Source organism: Pinus tabuliformis, chromosome 8 (genome assembly GCF_031772625.1).
Source record: "Pinus tabuliformis cultivar Carrire ecotype Pingquan chromosome 8, CPIR1, whole genome shotgun sequence".
In the NCBI taxonomy this organism is placed as follows: Eukaryota; Viridiplantae; Streptophyta; class Pinopsida; order Pinales; family Pinaceae; genus Pinus; species Pinus tabuliformis.
In genome coordinates, this window is record NC_142294.1 from 927,281,168 (window position 1) to 927,306,521 (window position 25,354).

General features: G+C 39.2%; 1 protein-coding gene across 1 annotated transcript in view; it reads left to right on the plus strand.

The window, feature by feature from the left end:
* LOC149238555 (pescadillo homolog) overlaps positions 1 to 13,412 on the plus strand; it is a 190,108-nt gene extending 176,696 nt beyond the window's left edge. The window contains exon 13 of the mRNA XM_089369605.1: positions 12,908 to 13,412. Coding sequence (XP_089225731.1) covers positions 12,908 to 12,991 — 84 coding nt within the window. The 3' untranslated portion in view covers positions 12,992 to 13,412. The remainder of the gene's footprint in view (positions 1 to 12,907) is intronic.
* The last annotated feature ends 11,942 nt before the right edge of the window (positions 13,413 to 25,354 follow it).

Below are 25,354 nucleotides of genomic sequence, written 5' to 3' on the forward strand. Positions count from 1 at the left end.
CAAAGTCATAAAAATTATAAAGTTATTAAAAATTTAATATATAAAAATAAAAAAGAAAATCCCAACAAGATGTTAATAACTAAGTAAAAGTAGATCTTAATAATTTTGAAATGTACATCTAAATATGATCATCATTTCGTGTTACACTATTTTGAATCATAATTATCATTTGACATTATGTAATGTTCCATCTAAATTCATCATTTGGCAATGGGCATTAATATTATGCAAGGTATATCTAAATTAAATTTTGAAAATTGAAATTACACTGTGCACATCGAAAGTAACTTCATGATATGACAATGAAATTACGCTGAAGTCTAAAATAGATATAGAATACTAAACTAAAAGTAAACATAGAAAGCAATGAAATATTAGTAAATTTCTCAAAAAGTATTAAATAATAAATCACAACTCCAATCCGATGGCTTCAAGTCACAAAATGAAAATCACAGCTCCAATCCGGCAACTCCAAGTCACAAAATGAAAATCGCAGCTCCAAATGTCTCAGGCCCTTGGTTGATGGTAAATCTGAATCACAACGAATTACAGATGGAAAATGTCGAGTGGCTGCAACAGGGAAATCTCCGGCGACTGGGTAAAATGTCGAGCGACAATAGAACGAAAATGTCGTCTGACAATGTAAAATCATAGGGTTAATGAGAAATGAATGAGAAATGTGAATTATTATGTTTTAAAGTTTTAATTTATCTTTTAGTTTTAATTTTCATTTTTTTAATTATATTAAAATTTGTAATTTTTTATGATTTTAATTGTTATTAGCAAAAAAAAATTGGGGGGATGCTTTTCGTCTCTTGGAAAAATCCCCTCAGAGTTCCCCCGAGTTTCCCCAAAAAAGGGGACTTTGGGAAACATTTCCCCTCGATTTTCCTCGTCCTGGGACTGTGGGGGAGTGAGGAAGTGCGTCCCCCACCCTGGGGGGCGCGTCCTTGTGGAACACTAGATTAAACCATATAACATCAATGATCTAGAAGCGTCCTTGTGGAACACTAGATTAAACCATATAACATCAATGATCTAGAAGTTATAATCTTCATTAACCACGTCCACAAGTTACAAGTTCTCATTTATATAGTAAGGGTGCACATAACCAAAATAACATAGAGTGAAATCTATCTCTGAACCAAAAATACATCAAAAAATAGGCTCTAGATGGCCTCTGTCATCCAAAAAAGATCATGCTACAACAAATAGCTACATATCATCAAAATCATTCCCCATCTTGGGATCTTTGTCATTAATATCACCCTCTAAGCATAACATAGAAAAAATGTAGCATGTCAAGTCAAGATTTTGTTTGAGTGATGGGTACATTTTTAGTAGGGTCATGATAGAGGAGTTCGATAGCGAATGTCATTAACATCAAGGTACATAGAGGGGTTGGTGCTCTTGGTTAAATACGAGTCCCATATCTTAGTACATGACAAAATCCAATGGAAACATTGTAATCCCCCCAATCCTGAAATCTTGAAAAACTGATAAGTCTGTTGATTTTGGGTAGCATCGGATGTGCTCTAGTTCCGAAATTTTGTGGAGGGGCTAGAACACATGAGATCTCCAAGACCCAGAAATCGTTTGGAGAAATTCCACCTGAATAAGGAGTTATTAAAATAATTAATATTTTTTATGGGTTCCTAAGTCTAAACTTAGGTAAATAAAAATATTAATGGGCATTAATAAAGATATGGGTGAGAAGCTTCTAAGGGACGAGGATCAAGTTTGTTTTAATCTTAGCCGTTGATTAGAGACTTAATCTCGACCTTTGGTAATTATGTGATAACTGCAATAGAATTTATTTTAATGTTTACTGAAGGGTTTCGTAAATAACTTACTGTGAGAGATAAGTAGGTGAAATAAATCAGTTATTGCAATAGAATTTCGTGTTAGAAATTTTCACATGGTATCGGAGCAGAGATCGGACAACATGATTGAAGAATCTTTTATGAGTGAGGAGATGATGCCGGGGCATCAACTCAGAGGGACTCACGCAGATCTCCAGAGAAAGAAAAGAGCACGAAGAACATGGATCACGATTATTCTATGTTAGCTTCTAGACTGGAAGAAGAAGCCTTTTGCCTAGCGAGTTCTGCCTCCTCTGAGGTTTGGTATATAGATAGTGGAGCTTCCGGGCATATGACAGAAATACGATAATGTTTTTAGAATTTTCAAGAAGAAAGGATGAATTTCCAAATCACCATGGGAAATAAGGCAAAATGTACTCCCATAGGAAGAGGTACTGTAGTCTTTCAAACAGAAGCAGGGGATCAACTTCGAGCAACCAATGTGCTGCATGTGCCAGGATTGGGGATGAACTTACTCTCTGTATCTAAGCCTCAAAACAAGGGCTATGCCGTTTTCTTCATTAAGGAGAAAGTATATGTCAAACACTCGAGTTGGAAAAAGAAGTCCCAGATAGGAGTCAGAAGTAACATGTTGTATAGATTACAACTGGAATCTCCAATGGCATTGACAGGCAATAGTGGGGAAAAAGATTTGAATGAACTATGGCACAGGAGGATGGGACACTTACACCATGGGGTTCTAAGGATTCTTGGGAAAACAGTATCAAGAGTTCCAAAATTAAGTACCGAACGAGATGATGTATGCAGAGGATGCGCACTAGGCAAGTACGCCAAGGCAACATTTTCTAGATGCAACAATAGACTAAGAGTGTTATGGGATTGATACACTCAGATATCTGCGGACCCATTTCCACAAAAACTCTTAATGGTGCTGAATATTTTGTCACCTTCATTGATGACTGTTACAGAAAGACTTGGATCTACTTTCTAAAAACCAAGGATGAGGTTTTTGGTCGATTCAAAGAGTTCAAGGCTCCAGTTGAGAATCTGACAAGCAAGAAGATAAAGATATTGCGCTCAGACAATGATGGAGAATACATTGACAAGGACTTAATTGATTTTTGTGCAAGGGAAGACATCATAAGAGAGTGGACGACCCCCTATAATCCGGAGCAGAATGGAGTAGCAGAAAGGAAGAACCAGACTATTGTTGAAGCAACTAGGGCAATGTTGTATGATCAAGATATGCCCAAGTTTCTATGGGCAGAAGCATGCAACATGACAATGTATATCCAGAACAAGACTCCTCACAGGGCATTAGGTAAGATTACTCCAGAGAGTGTCTTCATCGGTAAGAAGCCTAAGGTGAGTCATTTCAGGATATTTGGGAGTTTGGCATACTGCCATGTACCCGAAGAAAAGAGGAAGAAATTGGATTAGATTGCAGAGAAAGGATATCTTGTAGGATATAGTGAGAATGCTAAGGCATATAAAGTCTATCTTTCGGGGAATAGGAAGATCGTAATTCGACGGGATGTAAAGTTCATGGAGGACAGAGCTTTCAGAAAATCCTGAGAAATGCCTTCCTAAGCGTAGTCAAAGGATGATCCGTTGGTCCAGCCATTTCGACCAACAGAAACAAGCGCTAGTATTTCTCTTAAAGTCAAAACTCCAGAGGTGGAGCCTCAAGAAGAGGAGCAGATAGATATACCCACTAACAATGGTAGAACGAGCCAAGAACTTCGACATATACTACGAGACGCAGAGGATTTTGTCGGGGCGCCCAGGAACGAAAAAAAGGAGTGTAGACAGCTAGACAGATACCAAGCCTTGGTGGCTCAGGTTGGAGAACCCTCTAGTTTTCAGGAGGCTGTTCAACATCAAGTATGGGTAGATGCTATGGTAGAGGAATGCAGTGCCATAATGGTCAATGACATCTGGGAAGTGGTACCTAGGCCTTAGGACAAGTTAGTTGTGGGGTCAAGATGGCTCTACAAAGTCAAATATGCTGCAAATGGTAGTGTAGAAAAATACAAAGCCAGGTTTGTGGCTAAGGGGTTTACTCAAAAGGAAGGGATAGACTATGAAGAAACTTTCGCCCCAATAGCTAGGTATACTTCTATTAGATTCGTGATATCCCTTGCAACTTAGATGAGGTGGGAGATTCACCAGATGGATGTCAAGACGACGTTCTTGAACGAGGTGATAGAAGAAGAAGTATACATTGAACAGCTAGAGGGTTTTGAGACACATGAGATGAAACATCATGTATGCAGATTGAAGAAAGCTCTGTATGGGCTTAAATAGGCACCTAGAGCATGGTACAATCGAATTGATGGCTACTTGTAGAAGATGAGATTCGTCAAGAGTGACACGGATCCTAACCTCTGTTATCTTGTTGTAGAGATTGAGCCTCTAATCCTGCTTTTATATGTGGATGATCTCTTTTTAACAAGATCATCCAGGCTCATCAAAGATTGCAAGGAGAACCTAGCCACAAAATTCGACATGAAGGATTTGGGACAAATGCATTATTTCCTAGGGTTGGAAGTTTGGCAGTAGAAGGGTGAAATTTTCTTTGGCTAAGGGAGATACACTACAAAGATTTTGAAAAGGTTCAGAGTGTAGGACTGTAGACCTATGGCTTCTCTGATCACCAACTGGAAGAAGATTGATGCATCCGAAGATAAGGAAGTCGATCCCACCTTGTACAGGCAGCTCATAGGGCCCTTGATGTATCTGGTCCATACTAGGCCGGACATTTGTTACGTTGTCAACACCCTCAGTCAGTTCATGGTAGAACCAAAGAGGGCGCACTGGGTAGCAACCAAGCATGTTCTCAGATATATATGAGGAACAATCGACCATGGACTAATGTACACCCAAGGCAATGACATCAGGTTGAGTGGGTTCACTGACATAGATTGGGCTGGAAGTTTAGTAGATCGGAAAAGTACCACTAGGTATTGTTTCAACATTGGATCAGGAATGACCTCTTGGTGTAGTAGGAAACAAAAATCCATGGCTCTGAGCTCAGCTGAAGCTAAATATATGGCAGCTAGCACAACTTCGTGCGAAGCCATATGGCTTAGGAAATTGCTTGTGAATCTATTTAGGAGAAAGATGGAAGCGACCAATATTTTGTGTGATAATCAGAGTTGCATCAAGCTCTCTGAGAATCTAGTCTTTCATGATCGGTCGAAGCACATTGATATCAGGTGTCACTTTATCAGAGACTGTGTCCAACGAGGGGAAGTACAGTTGAGGTACACTCCAACAGGAGAACAGGTGGCAGACATTCTCACCAAGGCCCTAGGAAGAACAAAGTTTGTTTACTTCAGGGAGAAGATGGGGATGGTGAAGAATCCGTTTCAGTAGCAGAAGGGGATAATATAAGGAGTTGTAGCGTAGCAGTTAACAATGGCAGTGATATGGGCAACATGATGCAACATATTCAGAGGGAAACGCATTACAGATGTAGCAATGACAGTTACAGTGTCATGGGCAGCAGTACACGTTGCAACAACGTAGTGGATGAGGGGCAGTAGGCCGAGCATCAACAACATAGAGGACCGATGTCGTGGATTGGTGTGATGCTTCTGTTGGGAAGTATTGGTAGGGCACATTCCTTGCTAAGGGGGAGTGTTGATTTTGGGTAGCATCAAATGTGCTAGCTTTGAAATTTTGTGTAGAGGCTAGAACACATGAGAAATGTCCCTAAGAGTTGTGTCCTTGAAGGACAAAGGAGCATCTAGTTGGGCAAGAAGACCCAAAGGAGCTGAGCAGTAGCAGTGGGTAGTTGAGAATTGTTCACAAACAAAGTTGAACAACTCGACAAGAGTCTCGATGTGTTGATACACAAAGACTAACAATCAACTAGAGAGCAGGTAGAGCCGTGTTCAGTGACCTAATGGATTTGGTTCATTGATAAAGGCAAGTTGGAGTTGTTGCAGATCGGGGACAAAGGACCAGGCATGTGTATTTAGGGTACGACAAAGGTCCAGTTTGGACAATTGGTGGAGCAACCAAATGAACACTTGTTTGGGAGAGGTAGGTCATTGAAGGACAAATGCGCTGCTAGGAGAGGTAGATTTGACGTGAACTCAATATTGATTCTTGAAGGACAAGGAAATGAGGTCAATGGAGCATAGCCCAAGTTTGTTTTTGGAGAAGGACGTTTGACAGTGATAGGTGGCAACCCTTCGTGCCCTAAGTGTGTCTTCATCAGGTATCACAGGAACACGCTAGTGGGAAAAAAATCCCCAAGAGTTGTGTCCTTGAAGGACAAAGGAGCAACTAGTTGGGCAAGAAGACCCAAAGGAGCTGAGCAGTAGCAGTGGGCAGTTGAGAATTGTTCACAAACAAAGTTGAACAACTCGACAAGACTCTCAATGTGTTGATACATTGAAGGACTAATGATCAACTAGATAGCAGGTGGAGCTGTGTTCAGTGACCTAATGGATCTGGTTCATTGATAAGGGCAAGTTGGAGTTGTTGCAGATTGGGGACAAAGGACTGAGCATGTGTGTTTAGGGTACGACCAAGGCAACTGTTTAGTCGACTACATCAACTAGGCAGTCATTGTATCTTGTTCAGGGTAGATTGATTGTCGAAGTGACTGACAACAAACCCTAGTTGCTTATCTTTGTATCAAGTAGATGTATGAGGGCCATTATTCCTGATACGAGAGCCTTAGACTGTTGTGTTATCAATTTGTTAATATAATGAAGTTGGGCAGTTAAAATTTGTAAAAATGTTGTCTATATTTGTGCAGGTGTTGATTTACTACTATTTATTGTTCCGCTGTGCAAACTAGTTTGTTGTGATACTTGAATGGTAACATTAGTGATTTAAGATTATCCATTATTTCTTTACCTAGAAAATCTGAGTTTTTCGACCCACATAGATACAAGGAAAAATACAATATGGAACATGCAACTCATCCCTCAGAATGAATTCGGCCCAGCTAAATCGACCTCAAGGAAATTTGCCTCCAGATGAAGTCGCTCTGAAAAATCAACCTCCAACAATTAGATCTGCGCCCTGCAACAACTCGATCTGCACCTTGCCACTAATGCGCATTGGAGAAACCCCAACACTCTAGCAACTAGGCCTCCTCTAGACAAACTTGATCTCTTTCCGGCAACTCAACCCTCCTGTATTCGCTAAACCCCACTCACACTTATCCTTGTTTGCGCATTGGTCATTGGGAAATTCACACTACAGAGAAAATTTCTCTCTCGTGATGACTCACTCACACACTCTTGTGCTCTTTGTTGTGTCTTCATGTCCATATCCAGCCTCCATTCATAATCTTCATTGAGTCCAAATATGTAGCCCTAATCTCCCCCTCTAGAAACATCTTGAATCTTCATTCTAGAAACATCTTGAAGATCAACGATTGAGATTATTTCTAAGTCACTTAAATAATTAAATTATTTATCCTTATAAAATTACCAGTAGTCCACAATAATTAATTGACTTAAATTATTGTACTTTTCCTAAGTTAAACTTAGGAAACAAGACATAAATCACTAGAAGAGGCAAATAATGTCTTCCACATGCTAAGGCACAAACAATTGTAGAAGACCTTCTGATGCTACTCACATCAACAGTCTATAGGTGTTATCTACCATCTTTTCTAGTTTAGGTACCATATTGTAGAGGCTTGATTTTCTTACAAGGACCCTGTAGCCTCTCCTTGTTCGATTGTAATCATTGTTTGTCTCCCACTTTGAATGACTTCGCTATTCTATGCTGATCATGCATGGCCTTGTACTTTTCTTGTTACTTTTGTAGTGTCTCCTGTTCCTGTAGAGATGGATTTCCCTGTTCTTCTCCACAAGTTTCTTTGCCCTTAAGGCATCCCTTATAAGTTACCTCCTCACTTTTCCTTCTTGTCCATATGCAATATCCAAAGGTAATGGTGGTAAAAATCCAAAACAAGTTTCAAATGGGGACTTACTAGTAGAAGTGTGGATTGCTTTGTTACAAGAGTGATGTATATATGCTGGATTTTCATTCCATGTATTTAGATTGTCCAGTTGCAAATCTTTGCCAAATTTTGTGGGATAAATCTTCTCTTGCTGTGGTAGCTTACTCAAAGGATTGGTTTTAGTATTTACAAGTCCATTTTCTCTTGTTGACCAGAAGCATCTATCCAAAAAATAAACGACATAATTTCTTTCTTTCCTTTTTAATCATGGATTTGATTGGTGATGATAATCCCTATCCTGTCCATCATTATATATTCTTTGTGACCTCTGCCCCATCACCTCCATGGTGGTACTTCTCAATCAGTTGTTGCATCTTTACCCTGTCTTGGTCATGTGTGCTTTATATCTCTCAACTTCATTGTAAACCTGATTGACTTCAAATCTTCCATAATGCAGAAGAAACAGGTGCAGAGTTAAGCTCAATATATTTAAATCTTTGCTAAATTTTGTGGGATAAATCTTCTCTTGCTGCGGTAGCTTACTCAAAGGATTGGTTTTAGTATTTACAAGTCCATTTTCTCTTGTTGACAAGAAGCATCTATCCAAAAAATAAACGACATAATTTCTTTCTTTCTTTTTTTAATCATGGATTTGACTGGTGATGATAATCCCTGTCCTGTCCATCATTATATATTCCTCGTGACCTCTGCCCCATCAACTCCATGGTGGTACTTCTCAATCAGGTGGTGCATCTTTACCTTGTCTTGGTCACGTGTGCTTTATATCTCTCAACTTCATTGTAAACCTGATTGACTTCAAATCTTCCGTAATGCAGAAGAAACAGGTGCAGAGTTAAGCTCAATATATTATGCCTTATTATTCACAAGTAATCTGCGCCATTCATACAGTTGAATTCTTGCCTTAATAATAATGAGATTCACCATTCAACACTTTGATCTTGTGTTGGTGTGAAAATCGTGTGTTGCGTTAGAAGTCAGAAACTTAGAAATGGACTCTTGAGTGCCATTAGATTTGAGGATATTGTATGGTGTATTTTTTAACAATGCAGTTAGTTATTGGAGTTTGTGCTCAACTAACTCTGATGATCTTGAAGAACTAGAACGAAAAGTCTATATACTACTATTAGGTCTAGAAAGCATACTAACATCAGCGGTTGCATATTTATCATGTCTTGGGCAATATATTGCTCGTCTTCATTGAAAATTTGAGTGACTTCAAAGTTTCTACAACAGAAGAGACAGGTGTACACAGCTCAAGGTATATACTATATACCGATTATGCGATGAATATCAATGAGTAATCTACATTATTGAAACAATTGAATTCTGGCCTTATCAATCATTAGATTCACTATTCAACACTTAGATCTTTTATCAGCATGTCAAAATCTTAGGTCTTGCCTTAGAAGTTAGAACTGCACCCATGAAAACAATGAGATCTGACAACATTGTATTGCATATCTGTTAACGGTGGAATTATTTTCTTCTTTATTGGAGTTATGCTCAACTAATTGTGATGATCTCAAATAACTAGAACTAAAAGCCTATATGTACACTAGTATCAGCTCTAGTAAAAGCATACTAACTTGCAAGCTTCTTGTCACAAAACTGATTTTCTTCGGATCAATAATTGTTTGCAACAAGGAAGCTTTATCTGTAATTCTGAAAGAAAAACCGTGCCAGCAACAAGAAGACATGACTGATATTAAGATTTGTTTGTATGCTTGAAAGAGAAACAATGGCTCTAGTTTTTGTGCTTTGCTCTTTAGTTTTTTTGGTTTTGTTGTTGTTGTTGTTTTTTTACCTGAAATCTCAGGGGATTTGAACCTGAAATCTCACAATTTTACATAATACTTCATAACATGTTGATTGCCAATTGAGTTGCCCACGGTGGGCTTTGGCTAGTGTTGCACGGGGACACATCCCCCCACCTGGGAATCGTGATTCCTCGCTACCTTGCGCTCCGGAGACATGGGGACGACTGGGGGCTATTTCACGATGCTCCCCAAAAAAGGAAATGCATAGAAACTCCAAAGGGCGTTGTTTCCTCCCAAAAAGGAAACGTTTCCTTCGTTTCCCAAAAAATTGAGGTCAACTAATTTTAATTAAGTCAAAGGCCTAGGAGAGTGGCTCCTATAGATGATCTTAAGGTAAATAATGACTTCCTAGATGGAATTGCAAATATGTAAAATGAGGAGGGGGCAAAACTTCAAAAACAATTTGTTCAGTTTGCATCTCTTAGTGGCCCCTTCAATAGACATGGTGCTCGGGTAGATCGCATAGATCTAGCCCAAGATGCACTGATTGGTTGGTGGTGGTTGGTGGAGGATGTATGGGGATGGTGCTCGAGAGCTCTAGTTTTTGTTTTTTGCTCATTTTTTTGGTTTTGTTTTTGTTGTTGTTTTTTTACCTGAAATCTCAGGGGATTTGAACCTGAAATCTCACAATTTTACATAATACTTCATAACACGTCGGTTGCCAGTTGAGTTGTCCCCGATGGGCTTTGGCTAGTGCTGTACGGGGACACATCCCCCCACCTGGGAATTGTGATTCCTCGCTACCTTGCGCTCTGGAGATGGGACGATTGGGGGCCATTTCACGATGCTCCCCAAAGAAGGAAATGCACAGAAACTCCAAAGGGAGTTGTTTCCTTCCAAAAAGGAAACGTTTCCTTCGTTTCCCAAAAAATTGAGGTCAAATAATTTTAATAAAGTCAAAGCCCTGGGAGAGTCCTAGTGATGATCCTAAGGTAAATAATAACTTTTTAGATGCAATTGCAAAGATGTAAAATGAGGAGGGGGCAAAACTTTGAAGACAATTTGTTCCGTTTGCATCTCTTAGTGGCCCCTTCAACAGACGTGGTGCTCGGGTAGATCACATAGATCTAGCCCAAGATGCACTGATTTGGTTGGTGGTGGTTGGTGGAGGATGTATGGGGATGGTGCTCCAGAGCTCAAACATCTACCTATGCGTTTGTTGTCTCAGATTGCTAGTTCCTCTGTAGCAGAGAGGAATTGGTCCACATATAGCTTCATTGACTTTATCAAGAGGAACAAGCTTACCTCTAGAAAAACGAAAAAGTTAGTTACTCTGCACAATGCCCTATGTATTGAGCATATGAAGATACCCGAGTATTTGAAGGGACCAACAACACAATGAGATGTTGATCCAGAGGATGATGTACAGGTAGATATGGAGGAGGGACTTGATGAGACACACAAGGGGTTGGTTGGTGTGCCACTTAGTATGTTTGAGAATGCAAGTGATTCTGATTTAGATGGTGACATGGTTGATCTTGATTTATTCATGCAACAACTGGATGCAGAGATTAGTGGGGCATTAACTTGAGTAATTATGCTCATTTGTCATTTGATATGTTCTTATGTTATGTGCGTTTCTATTTCAAACTTCAGTTGTAGACTTCAGTTTGTTTTGAATATTGATATATTAGACTCGGCTCTATAAAAAATTGAATCTTGATGTATCAGACTTTACTTTTATTTCAATATTCAGTATTCACAGTTGGAACTTCAATATGGTTTAAACTTTTATTTTCGTTGTACATTGTTACAGTTACATGTATGATTGTATCACGCTTTTCATTTAAATTTGTTTCAGTTATATGATTCATAGATTTATCCTTCATGATGTAAGTGTTATATAATGATAAAGACAATTGAATTATAAAATTTCAATGATATATTTATAACTTGTAGTATTTTTATTTTACTATTTTTGTTGGGGTCCCTTGTGTTAAAGACCGTGACGTCCCCCTACGTTTCCTAAAAATTGGTGGGGAGCTTTTGCATACACTGCTCTTTCGTATCCCCGCTCCCCCATCCCCACGTGCCAGAAACTTGGTGGAACACTGGCTTTGGCTCTAGTTTTTGTTTCTTTAATGAGAAATCAAATTTTCTGTGGATAAAATGATTTTGCATAGATAAACAATTATATATCAATGTGTAGGGAAAGTCTTGGAGTGGTCACTGCTATAGGTCAATGGGCAGTGCAAAACTTAGATTTGGGGGAAAGAGTAGTATATGGTATGGAATGTTTCAAAAGAGAGTGGGGTGCTAGCTTCATAAAATATCAATCAATTTGAGCATTGACACTATGATGTGTTGGGTTAGAATTTCCATCATCATTGAGCCGAGAGACTCATTCTACAAACCAGTATGAGAGTGATGTGTAAGTTTGTGGTCAGTGTGATAGATCAATGGGCAGCGCAAAACTTAGATTTGTGGGGAAAGAGTAGTATATGGTATGGAATGTTTCAAGAGAGAGTGGGGTACTGGCTTCATATCAAATATCAATCAATTTGGGCATCGACACTATGATGCGTTGGGTTAGAATTTCCACCATCATTGAGCTGAGAGACTCATTCTACAACCCAGTATGAGAGTGATGTGTAAGTTTGTCCATTCATCCGTGCTCCATAAAATAAAAATAAAAAAATAAAAATTATGTTCTCAATAGAAAAATAATGTTGGCTATGATAAAAATAAATGAATAGAAGTAAAAAAATGTATGAGTATGATGTTTAAATATTATACTTTCCAAAAATATTTCAACAAGAGATTTAAATAAACTATTTGAAGATCTATGTTAACTAATTTATGTAGATATCAACTTCATATATATTTATATATAGAAAAAAATTGTTAAAATAAAGCATTTTAATGTTGTATATAAAAAAATATTCAATGTGGGTTATCAATAAAATATTTTTATAAGAATTAATATTGACATATACTTAAAAATATATTAATAATAAAAAACCATTTTATTTTGCGTGATAAAATGTCTCGATGTACATGTGATGTAAAATATTTTGATGTAAATATATCATTGGAAGAAATTTGATCCCCTCGACTCATGTTAGATCTGTACTTAAGATGGATCTATATAAAGTGCAATACATGCCACTTCTCTATTATGCGCTCACCCCTTATTAAAATGATGGATCATTTCAAAAGGTAAAAATAACCCTTAGATAATTTCCTCATGAGTAGATTATATTAGTTTTCATTAGCTTGAAGAAGTAATATCTTGTTTCAAATTTAGCCCGGACACCACAATTTGAGATTGGTGGGCATGGTATGACTAAATTTTTGTTTTCCTTGTGTAGATTGGCAAATCGAAAAAGAGAGCAAATGTTGAACTCCTCGAAGAAAGGAAAAGAAAAACAAACAAGGCAGGCAAGAGAGAGTGAGAAACTGCTTCCAGGGTGTTATGGCTATGTGAAAATGGTCCAAATGTTGGACAGATTTGAGTGGCATTCTATTCTGTATATCATATTCTTATATTACAGCCAGTATTTTAAGAGAGTTATCAATCGAATTCCATGCCATATTTAGAAAGTACGCATATGGTCGAATGAGAAGTGCGTTGAAAAGTATAGACTTTAACGGTCATGGGTTTGGAACTGTTATAGTATCCTTTGGCCAAATACCCCTTTAGGTGATCAAGCGCTTGGTTCATTGTGATGCCCATGTGAATCCTACGAGGACACGCATGCTATGTTAATTTAAATGGCGCATTTTTAAAGCTTGGGCCGGCCTTATGTAATTTTCTCCTCTATATTATTTTTGATTTACCAGGGGGCTGTGTCTGAAAGGTATATATTTATGCAATTAACTTCTAGATCTAATGATTTTGTATGCTATGCTAATTTAAATGGTGCATTTTTAAATCAAATTTGGGCCTGCCTTGTGTAATTTTCTCCTCTATTTTAAAAATAGAAGTGTGATTTATTATTTGTGATTTACCGGGGGGCAGTGTCTGAAAATTATATATTTATGCAATTAACTTCTAGATCTAATGATTTTATCTTGGGAATGATAAAAAAGGGTCGAAGATGGCACATATACACGTCAAACAAAATAGTGAAATATTATTAACTTTGATGGATAAATGCCATCCACTTCCATTTAGTTTTGAATGTTTATGTAATCATTTTCTCTACCTCGATCTGTTACAAGCAAATTTCTTTCTGATCCATTACCCTTCGAGAAATATGTAAGATGAGCAATTAAAGGACGATTGCGAGAGCCTCGTAATATGCATGTAGAAGATAGTCAAGTCAATGGAACAACTGTCGGCAGGAATTCAGAACTTGGCTCCAGATACTTTAGGCGTGAAGTTGACCTAAAGTTTGAGGACCATAGTCACGACCTAGAGAAGTTGGATAATGGGATCATGGAGATTGAGTTCTAATTTGGTTGCTAACATGTTGAATGGAAAGGAGTTGGGCACGCTCATCTTTGGCAGGAACAATAACCAGAATCCAATCCAAGGTGTAATACACCTAATGTTTTGGTAATGATTATGATTATCCATGAGCATGAATATATTCATTACCTGTGTCTTTGTTCAATATAAATAAGAGCTAAATACCGTTTTTGATTGCAGCTTTCATCATTGTATTGTATCATATATTTTTGTATCAACTGTTATAACATATCGTGTCCCCAAACACTGTTATAACATATCGGGTTCCCAAACACTGAATATTTACATGTAACAACGTCAAAATACAATACAAATGATATCAAAGCCTCCGTCTTGGCTCTGGTAGGCATACATATTTTCCCCTCCATTTTGCTCTTGTAGGTAAACCCATTTTTCCCAACTGCAATTTGTTGCTTCTCATTTTTGCTCTTGTAGGTAAACCCATTTTTCCCAACTGCAATTTGTTGCTTCTCATGACTCAGTTATTTATTTCACCTTTTTATCTCTTGCATCTCTTTCGAGCGTCTGTTCTTTTTTTGATTCATTTTATATTAATTTCTTATTTCCTCACTATCTTATCAACATACAAGGCTTATCAATACTCTTTTCATGTCTTGTCATGTTGTCTTTGTTCGCTCTCACCAAAAATAAATAAATAAATCAACACATTTGCCTCGACTTCTTTCATTACTTGCGACATTCAGATCATCTCATTTTCCGTAACTTCGGCCACTATTTGCTACATTCTTCTGCCTAGTTGTCTGGCTTTGTTTTTTCTTCTTGTATCATACGTTTGGTATAGCTTTGTTTTTATTCTCAGTCAACTTTGGATTTTGGTGTTCACACCTCTTTTTCTCATATATATATATATATATTTTTTTTTTTTTTTTTGTTTGTGGTGAATGTTTTCTGCATGCTTGATGAAGTTTTTGCTGATTGATGTCTCCTCTCAATAAGGTACTGGCTCAAAATCAGAGTGGGTAGAGTATGTATGCCTTCTTATAATTTAGCAGTCAAATCACTACGTGGAGGTGGGTCCATTTTCCCACAAACAAAAGGTTCACATACACGAATTTGGTGTGTGGTTTGGTTGTGACCTTAAAATTAGATTATTATTAAAATCTACCTCTGCTGGTTGTTTTCTTTGTTTGTGGTGAATGACTTCTCCCTGCTGAGTGAAGCGTCTACGAATTGGGAGCTTCTTGTTTAGCTAATTGTTTTATAAGATTCTACCTTTGTTGATTGTTTTCTTTATTTGTGGTGCATGTCTTCTGCTTGCTCGATGAAATCTTGCAGATTGGAAGCTTCCTGTTTATCTTTTATTAGTTGCCTCATTGCAGTAGGTGTTGTAATAACCGCTGTTGGTTTCTGAAAACAAAAACACAAAAAAATAATGTAGAATGTGTGTGGGGATTAAAAGTAGTCCATTAATCAAAATTTGTAGGCATATTTAAAATATAACACTTATAAAATTCTACCTCTGCTGATTGTTTTCTTTGTCTGTGGTGAATGCCTTCTGCCTGCTTGAGGAAGCCTCTATCAATTGGAAGCTTCCTATTTATTTTCTATTAGTTGTTTCACTGCCATAGGTGTTGAAATAACCATTGTCCTCAATTCTTGAAAATAAAAACAGAAAAAGTTAACATGGAATGTGGTTGTAGGAAATAATAAGTACAACCAGTCAAGATTCACAGGCATCTTTAAAACATAACACCCTCCTACACTTTGCATGTAGATTTAAATATTAATGGTTAAAATAAAATTATTAAAAAAAAACAACTTTATTCATAAAATGCCACAAAATTTCTTTTTATGGTTGGAAAGTCCCAATAAATTATAAAGAACAAATTGCGTTATAAACCAAAATGCATGCAATGCTTAGAAAACAATTACACTATTAGCAGAGGAAAATGCTACAATTTCTGCCCTCTAGCTGCTTTACAAATTCCGTAAGTATGTGTTGGTACAATTTCTGCATTCTAGTTGCTTTACAATTTCCATAATTATGTGTTGTGCTTGGTGGTTGCCTCAATCTTAAGTGCTATCACATTGATGTATTGCTCAATACATTTTTAATCAAATAAAAAAAATAATTAAGGAAATATAATTTGAACATTAGAAGGTTTTGGAGGATTGAAATGTGGCTACTTAGTGTTTGCTAAAAAACAACATTATAGCAAATTGATGGTGCCCAACTATGCTAATATTATAGATATAAACATAAATAAATATTAAATAAATACAACATATAGTTTACATTTAAGTAGATATTAAGAAAAGACCCAAATTTGTAGTAGAGGAATATTCAATCAATGATTCAGATTATCATATTAATTTATATATTACATATATAATAAGTCAACCTTTTTTGGACATGCTTTTGTTTTGAAAGCATATAAATAGACCCATTAATAAGATTGTCAATTCTATCAATAAGATATTTGAAGGATGGAAGTCTATTGATATATTGTAAATGTTTTCGAAAATAACATTGGTTTAAATTTGTTTATTTTGTAAGTTGTTCGATGCTTATGCTCAAAATATCCTTATTCTCAAAGTATCCTTCCAGAGGAGACTATTAGGAGTGTCAAAAAGGCCAACAATGAAATCTGACTACAACAAAATGTCGATATACATAGACTTTATAAAATTGGCCAAGTAACAAAACACATTTACATTAAGAGATCATTAGTGATAAAGAGAGAGCTTCAGTTGGAGGCTAGTTGAGGTCAATTTGCACTTTTTCAGTGGGGCAACTTGATGCTGTGCTTGAGGAATTCTGATTTTAGCTTGGCTTGAACATCAACTCTAGGTTTTTTCGCTGCTTACACAGTGCATCAATTTCGTCATCTTGGTGGGCAATTTTGTCTTTGAGAGACTGGATCTCCTCCATGATGTAGATGCAGATGGTCATTTATTGGTGTCTTTTCTAGTTTATATCTAAATACTCTTGTTGTAAGGCTTCAATTTGATGGGAGCACTTGTTACAGTCAAAGGTACCCTCAGGGGATTGGAGTTTATTGCTCTAGGGTGACGTGATTAAGTAGCAGAAGAGGATAATCCAAATGTTAGAGAGAACCAGACACAAGTGGATCTGAGGACATGCAAGAGTGAACGAAAAATCCAGGCCAAACGTCAACACCACAGGGGGTGAAGCAACACGACCACTCCCGATAGGGAGGAACAAAGGAGATATGGTTGAATGCAGGCCCAGGGTTACACAGGCCATCGAAGAACCAATCAATGCGAAGAGCTCAAGGGAGAGAGGAATCCCTACACTAGGGAGAGAGGTAATGAGAACAAAAGGGCTCAACAAAGGACTGATAGGCGTAGAAGAGGACCTTGAGCATGAGCAAAGCCACATATTAAGATGCCACTAACCAACTGATAAAGATCAAAGATTCCCAAGATTACAATGTTGTATAATTTGCAATGGTCCTCATACATTGAACTCTCCCCATTGCCAATCAAGTGTGAAGTCAAACTGATGTGCATGTACGTGCACTCCCAAACCTGAGCCGCACTGCTAATTAAATTTCCTTGAACAAAACATAGATAAACTAAAACTTCATGGACATGCAGAGAGACATTTCGAGCTTGAGAGATCATTGTATCTTCTCTCATAGTAAAAAATCGCCCTTTTCCAATTAAATCATAGACAACAATTCTCTTCAAAGTTGTGCCAATAAACAACAATAGTTTCAGGGAGACCAATCAAACTCAAATGCATGGGTGCTATGTTCCTTTGCCATAGAAATAACCCCACCTCCCTCAACACATGCGAGCAATAGTAGAGAGGGCCAACTAAAGCCATCAATTTAAATCCAGGGATAAATATCTCACACAGTGCACAAATCTTATCACCTTTAAACAAATGCTTTAGTTGCGAACTCAGATCAAGCCAGGTTTTGGCGTCCGAACTCAGGGCTCGCAACATGTAATGGGATTGAGAAGGGTTCCCATGCGTGGTCGTCCTCCTCTCTGTTAGTTTTTGTATTTGGTAGCAACAAACAAGTGTTCTAGTCTCAGATTGTGTCTAGGAGTCAAAGGAACATGAGATCTTCGGAACCTAGAAAAGGTTTCGAGAGAAAAGACTTGGAGATGCCTTAATTAACTTAATTAGCCATCATTACAATATTTCCTAAGTCTCACTTAGGAAAAGTGGTTAATTAAAACGTATTAACTAAAGAGGTCGATTTTGCTCTAAAGATCTCCATGTATGAAGTCAAGATGATCTTAACCGTTGGTTGAGATGTAATCGTGGCCGTTGAGACTCCAATGAGAGATTATAAGAGCAAGTCGAAGGGATTAGGGATACACAGTGTATGAGTTGAGTTGTTCGACTATCTAGTCGCAGGTATTCAACAAGGGTGCAATTGAAGTTAGGGAAAGCATCAGAGCGAGGGATCATCAAAGATTCAGGAGCAGGTGTCCAAAGGAAATTTCCTTAGCATTTTCAAGTGTTCGGGAGACAGGAAAGAGGAGGCCAAATACAATAGTGCAAGTTAGCTAGTTTACCCAATGCGAGTTGCTAGTGGAGTCACATTTTAGTTGCGAGTTGCGAGTTGCCAGATTAGTGTCTTGGAGGTAGTGTAGTGGGTTTCAAAGGTAGAGGGAGGCTATACGACTTGCCTGGAGCTATGTCTGGCACTGTATGGTTTTATCTGCGTAGGCAGTGCGTATTTCTGGATTGTAGAGTGAGCAATAGAAGAAGTGTGAGTTTGCCAGAGTGTCAGATTAGTTGTGGAGTGAGACAAGGGTGTCTTCCATATTATTTTTCTAGGAGACGATTGGCGAAGGTTTGCCAGATTGGCAAGCATATCATTGTACTCTTGAATTTGTTGAAGAAATAATAAAACCCTCATCTGCTGCACAGGTTTTCCCTTCGGGGTTTATATAGGGATAATTGTCCAAAAATACTGGTGTTATATTTTTTTGTGTGTGCATCTATTTCTCAGTTTCGTATTTTATATTTCCAAAATGTTTTTATTATGAAGAATGCAAAAGTAAATTTATCATTATTTGCCAAATAATAATTCAGATGAAAAATAAATTGTGAACAATTAGAGGAGTAATTGCATTCAAGTAATTTTCACATGGTATCAAAGAAACAAAGATTAGATCAAAGGCTCTAGAAGCGAAGAAAGCGAGATTTGTGCAGTTTATAGGGACAAAATTCTAGGTCTGCGGAGGCCTATCTAGGTAGTATGAATTGTAGGTAGACAACAGATCAATTTCCAGTTCTGGGTTTTGTGATAGAGCAGTAGCAATAGGCAGTAAAGGGTGCCCGGTGAACATATTAGTTATTTCGTAGAGAAAATCTAGCACAGTGATTCTGTAGCATAAGGGTTTTGCAACAATAGATCAACGCAAGGCAAGGAAGATAAAATCACACAGAGGGAATTTCCAGAAATTCTCAAAGGCTTTCTAGTTTACCAGTAACAGGAAAGGAGGTTGTGATATTTAGCAAGAGAAGGTCGTAGCAGGCAAAAAGAGATTTCAAGTCCATCCAATACGTGCTTTAGGGTCAACAATGTGTGTGTTAGTACCAGAATAGGTTTTAGAGGTAGAGTGAGTTTCCCAGAGGAGAAGCAGTAGGTAATGCGAGTTCCGAGAAGAGACTTCAGCGGCAACTACAAGTTACCTAGAGAAGAGCTATGTAGTCCAGAGAGGAATGCGGGTAGCAAAGAGGAGGTCGAGTTAGTTGCTAGAAGGAGAAGGAGATTTCCGAGATCATTATTTCTCCAAATTTTGAGTTTCGCAAAGATGGACGCAACAAGACTCTGAGATCAATACAAGTTGGATGGAGCTTCCAACTTTGGCATCTAGAAGGCCACGATGCAAATCCTATTGGATGAGCATGGTTTGAAGGAGTTTGTCACAATAGTTGTTGCAGAGCCAACAAATCCTATCTAGTACCATGACTACAAGAAGGATATGGCCAAAGCCAAGACGATGGTCCTCAATGGAGTTTGGGATCATATTGTTCCACATATTGCAGAAAATGCGATAGCAAAGGACATGTGGGATGTGTGGAGTTTCCATGACCTCGGGTCTAGGTTAGATTCTTAAAATCACTGACTCTACCAAACTAAGAATCTTAACCATAAACTACTTTGCACAATAGAAATATAAAACAGTAAATCACATATGCATAAGTATACACAATTTTTAACAAATATCATACAATAATATACAATCCAATCTTCGTTATATTAAACCAATATGAATAATACAACAATCTACGGTATACAAGATACAATGACAAACTTCGTTGCAACTTCGATGTTGTATCTTGTCCTGTCGGTCCTTCACTTCCGTACTGGCTCACTAGTTGCCCCTTAGTCCTTCAAAGGACAACACATCAAGACTCTAGAAGGGCTGCCTCCTAACACTGTTGCATGTCACTTCTGCTGCATGTACACGGGCTCATAAATTTTCTCTCTGGGTAGGCCTAATTCCCGAGCTCCAATCTGCCTTCTAATAGCCTCTTTTGTCCATCAAAGAGCTAATCATAAGGTTGCAAACTTCACCTAATCATGCACCAAACAGCGTCCTTCTTGTACGCTGCTTTATGGATACTTTGGGTAGCCAACACACTACCCTCCAATAAGATGGCACCCAATCCAATCACTGTAGAATTTGCACTGATGAAGGCTTATGGTCACTCAAACAAGCCTCCAAATTGGCTCCCACAGGCTGCAAATCAAGCTGATCCAATTTGGTCAATGCATGACCCAACGCTCCTCCAAAACACTGCTGCACATATGTTTGCACTTCGTTGTTTGTGACAGTCTTGGTTAGGGCACTTGCTGCAACCCTAAATCCACCCAAAAGTAAACAAACAATCCCTTTAAGGGTTACGACACACCTTAGTAGACCTCCTCCCTTGCCATGTTGCTGCCTTAGGGCCTATGTCAACCCTTGGAAACCCTTACGCAAGCCCAACTGTGTGCTATGGCATGCGGCCTAGCACAACAACCCTATTGTAACAAACTTCCTCTAAAAACGGTGCCCAAACAACCTTAGATCAACAACATTCTAATCTTCATGAACTCGGCCTAGTAGCCATTGACCTCGGCCCTTGAGACAACACTCTTGGACCTGTTTTGACCCTAAAACAGTCCTCCAATACCTCGTTTTCTTGTCTCTTCCTTTGTTGTGGCTAGGGCTAGAGATACTCCTCTCCACCGAATCCTTTTCCTAGGGGTAACCTTACACAAATGGATTCTCAAATGCTTTGTCTTCACCTTGTATTTATATCCAATACAAGTGCTCCTCCAACGTTATAATTTAGGGGCTGCCAACCTGTCATGTGCCTAAAACTCCTTAGGTCGACCTTGACATTCACATTGCAATCCCACCATATAACTTCAAAAATTCATTTCTCCACTTCTACTACTCAGAATTCGACAATTCTCAAACCATTAGAATCGGCTTTCTGCCCTTTATCGTCTCATGCTATCACATGTAGAAATGTGCTTCTGGAATTGCCCCAAACACGATTAGGTGCAAAACCCCATCCTTGGGTTCCAAGCCCATAAGTGACCCTTGTGGTGCTTTGCCCTCCACACCCTGAACCCTAGGGCTTGGAGTACCTCTCAAGCTATAGAAATCAACACTCCCTCTTAGCGAGGGAGGTACTTCCATGGGTAGGAAGTACTTCGTCATCTTCATCACTGCTCGCAACACTTTCCCAACCCTTGGCGCTCATAATCATAGCAATCCCTGTACAGTGAACTACACCTCTCTCGGAAGTGTCATTGTCACTATTTGAAGCACCTTTCTTCTTCTTCTTATCCTGTAACATCTTCCATTCTCTCCATGATTCCTTCTTGGTAGTTGTAGGAGCACCCTTGCTCCCCACTGACCACGTGCTCTTCTTGGATTGCAGAGTCTCCCTCTGAATCTGCAAGCTCCATCTTGAACTAGACTCCCTCTGAGTCTCTGGAGCCTAGACCTTCTCAGGAAGGTGTATCTTCTTCTCGGGAACCTGTACCCGCTCCTTCGAAGCTTGCACCTACACCTGCACCTACTCATGCTTCTTTGGAAGCTGCACCTGCTCCACCTTCTTCTTCCTATGATCCACAAGCTTTCCCATCAACCTGTAGAGACCATGCTCTCTAACTTCGAGTACAATCCCATTGGACTTAGAGCCTCTAGACCTAAGTCTTGCCTTCCCATCCTGGAACAAGACCTCAAACCCCTTCCTCTCGATCATTGAGACATAAATCACGCTATATCTAAGTTCTCGTACAAACAATACATCCTGGACCCGCATCACACGTCCTGTCTCCATCCTGAATGGCACAACTCTTGATTCTCAGATCTCCAACTGACTCTTGTCACCCAACACCATGTGCAATTTTGAGTCCCATTCAGCTGGAGTCTCAAAAACCTTCTGTGACCCTATCATATGCTTTGTTGCACCACTGTCCACATACATCCATCCTCATCGATATTACCCTACGAGAAATGAGAGATCATAGCAAATTCCTCCTCTTCCAATCTCCTGGTGAGATCATCTATCTCAACTGAAGTGGCAACACTGGTGGTCTGCTTTCCTTTCCTCTTCTCATCATCTCCCTTCTTCTTCATCAGACATCTCGACGAATAATGACCCATCTTGCCACAATTGAAACACGACTTTACTCAATTCCTTCTTTTGCTTACCCTTCATTCGCGCTGCAAGTGCCACACCATCATCGAAAGACTTCTACTTTGGATGAAGATCCCCATCTCGCAATTCTTCCTAAATGAAGTCATCCCACAGCCTATCCAAGTCTCGCAGCTTCTCCCTGGCAACGATCCCTTTGATGAAGGGCTTCCATTCCTTGGTGAACCCTTTCAAGGCAATCCTTACCATATCTCCATCTAATATAGTCACACTAAGGGTAGCAAGTTCATCTTTGGCCTAAGACAATCTCTTCAGATACGAGGTCACGCTTTCACCTTTTATCATCTTGGTGGACTTCAAATTGTCCTCCAATACTAGTACCCGATTCTTGTTCTTATTCTGGAACAAATTCTGAAGAGCCATCCACATCTTATGTGCATTGTTCTTCTCAGACAAATGAGGTATTAGGGCATCCTTCACACCATCTAAGAAGATCAATCTCGCCCTCACATCCAACTTTTCATATAATTCTAGCTACTTAAGGTCAGTTGGCTTCTTGATCCATTTCTCAGCAAACTCCCAAATCCGGTTGACCTGCAAGACCAACTTGATCCTTTCCTTCCAAGGACTATAGTTGGACAACCCCTCCAACCTGACCTCATACCGGAGACCTGCTTGCAACTTTGACATTGTAGTGAGCCCTTCACTTACAATGTGACCAACTCCCTCTCACGCTGTACTTCGTTGCACACAACTCTGATTGACTTACTCCCAAAGTAGCTTAGACATGCTCTGATACCATGTTGAGTTTCCATGAACTTGGGTCTAGGTTAGAGTCTTAAAATCAATGATGCTACCAAAGAAAGAATCTTAACCATAAACTACTTTTCACAACAGAAATATAAAGCAATAAATCCCATATGCACAAGTATACACAATTTTTAACAAATATTGTACAATAATCGACAACCTAATCTTCGTTATATTAAACCAATATGAATAATACAATAGTCTATGGTATACAAGATACAATGAAAAACTTCGTTGCAACTTCGATGTCGTATCTTGTCGTGTCGGTCCTTTGCTTCCGTACTTCTCACTAGCTGCCCCTTAGTCCTTCAAAGGACAACACATCGAGACTCCAGGAGGGTTGTCTCCTAACACTGTTGCATGTAACTTCTGCTACATGTACACGGGCTCATAAATCTGATCTCTTGGTAGGCCTAATTCCTGAGCTTCAATCTACCTTCTAGTAGCCTCTTTCATCCATCAAAGAGCTACTCATAAGGCTGCACCCAATCACACATCAAACAACGTCCTTCTAGTATGCTACTCTAGGGCTACTTTGGGTAGCCAGCACATTGCCCTCCAACCAGATCAATGACACCCAATCCAATCACTGCAGAATCTGTACTGATGAAGGCTTATGGTCACTCAAACAAGCCTTCAAATTGGCTCCCATAGGCTGTAAGTCAAATTTATCCAATCTGGTCAACGCATGACCCAACACTCCACCAAAACACTGTTGCACATATGTTTGCACTTCGCTGTTTGTGACAGTGCTGGTTAGGGCACTTGCTGCAGCCCTAAATCCACCCACTAGTCAACAAACAATCCCTTTAAGGGTTGCAACACACCTTAGTAGACCTCCCCCCTTGCCATGCTGCTACTTTAGGGCATGTGTCAACCCTTTACAACACTTACGCAAGCCCAACTATGTGCTATGTCTTGCGGCCTAGCACAACAACCTTACTGTAGCAAAATGCTTCCAAAAACGGTGCCCAAACAACCTCCAAATTGGCTCCCATAGGCTGTAAGTCAAATTTATCCAATCTGGTCAATGCATGACCCAACACTCCACCAAAACACTGTTGCACATATGTTTGCACTTCGCTGTTTGTGACAGTGCTGGTTAGGGCACTTGCTGCAGCCCTAAATCCACCCACTAGTCAACAAACAATCCCTTTAAGGGTTGCAACACACCTTAGTAGACCTCCCCCCTTGCCATGCTGCTACTTTAGGGCATGTGTCAACCCTTTACAACACTTACGCAAGCCCAACTATGTGCTATGTCTTGCGGCCTAGCACAACAACCTTACTGTAGCAAAATGCCTCCAAAAACGGTGCCCAAACAACCTCGGATCAACAACATTACGCTCTTCATGAACTCGGCCTAGCATCCATCCTCCTCGGCCCTTGAGATAGCATTGTCAGACCTATTTTGACCCTAAAACAATCCTCCAATACCTCGTTGCCCGGTCTCTTCCTTTGCTGCGGCTAGGGCTAGAGATACTCCTCTCCACCGAGTCCTTTTCCTAGAGGCAACATTGAACAAATGGGTTTTGTTGTAGTGCTACAACCACCCTCCAAAAATTTGCCTTAGCTTGTTTTGGAGCCTCCCTACCAACTTTCACAGTAGCTTGCCTTGCTTCTTCAAGTCTTCAAGCTTCAGTGTCTTTCTTGCTGAAAGGAATCTTGTCAATCACAATTTGATCTTTTCCCTTCACAGGTTGCTCACCCAGACTTGGTCCAGCTGCAGGCTGAGCAACTTCCCCTTGAAAATTGCACATTTATGGAGGGCAACCATCCTTCCCTCTAGAAATTGCGCAATCCTCTCTGATAGCCTGCTGGCCTCCAGGATTGCGCAATCCTGCCAGCCAACCTTCCCAACAAGATTTGTGAAAACTTTCCCAGCAGCAGGCTGTTCAGCCCAGGATTTGCGCAAAT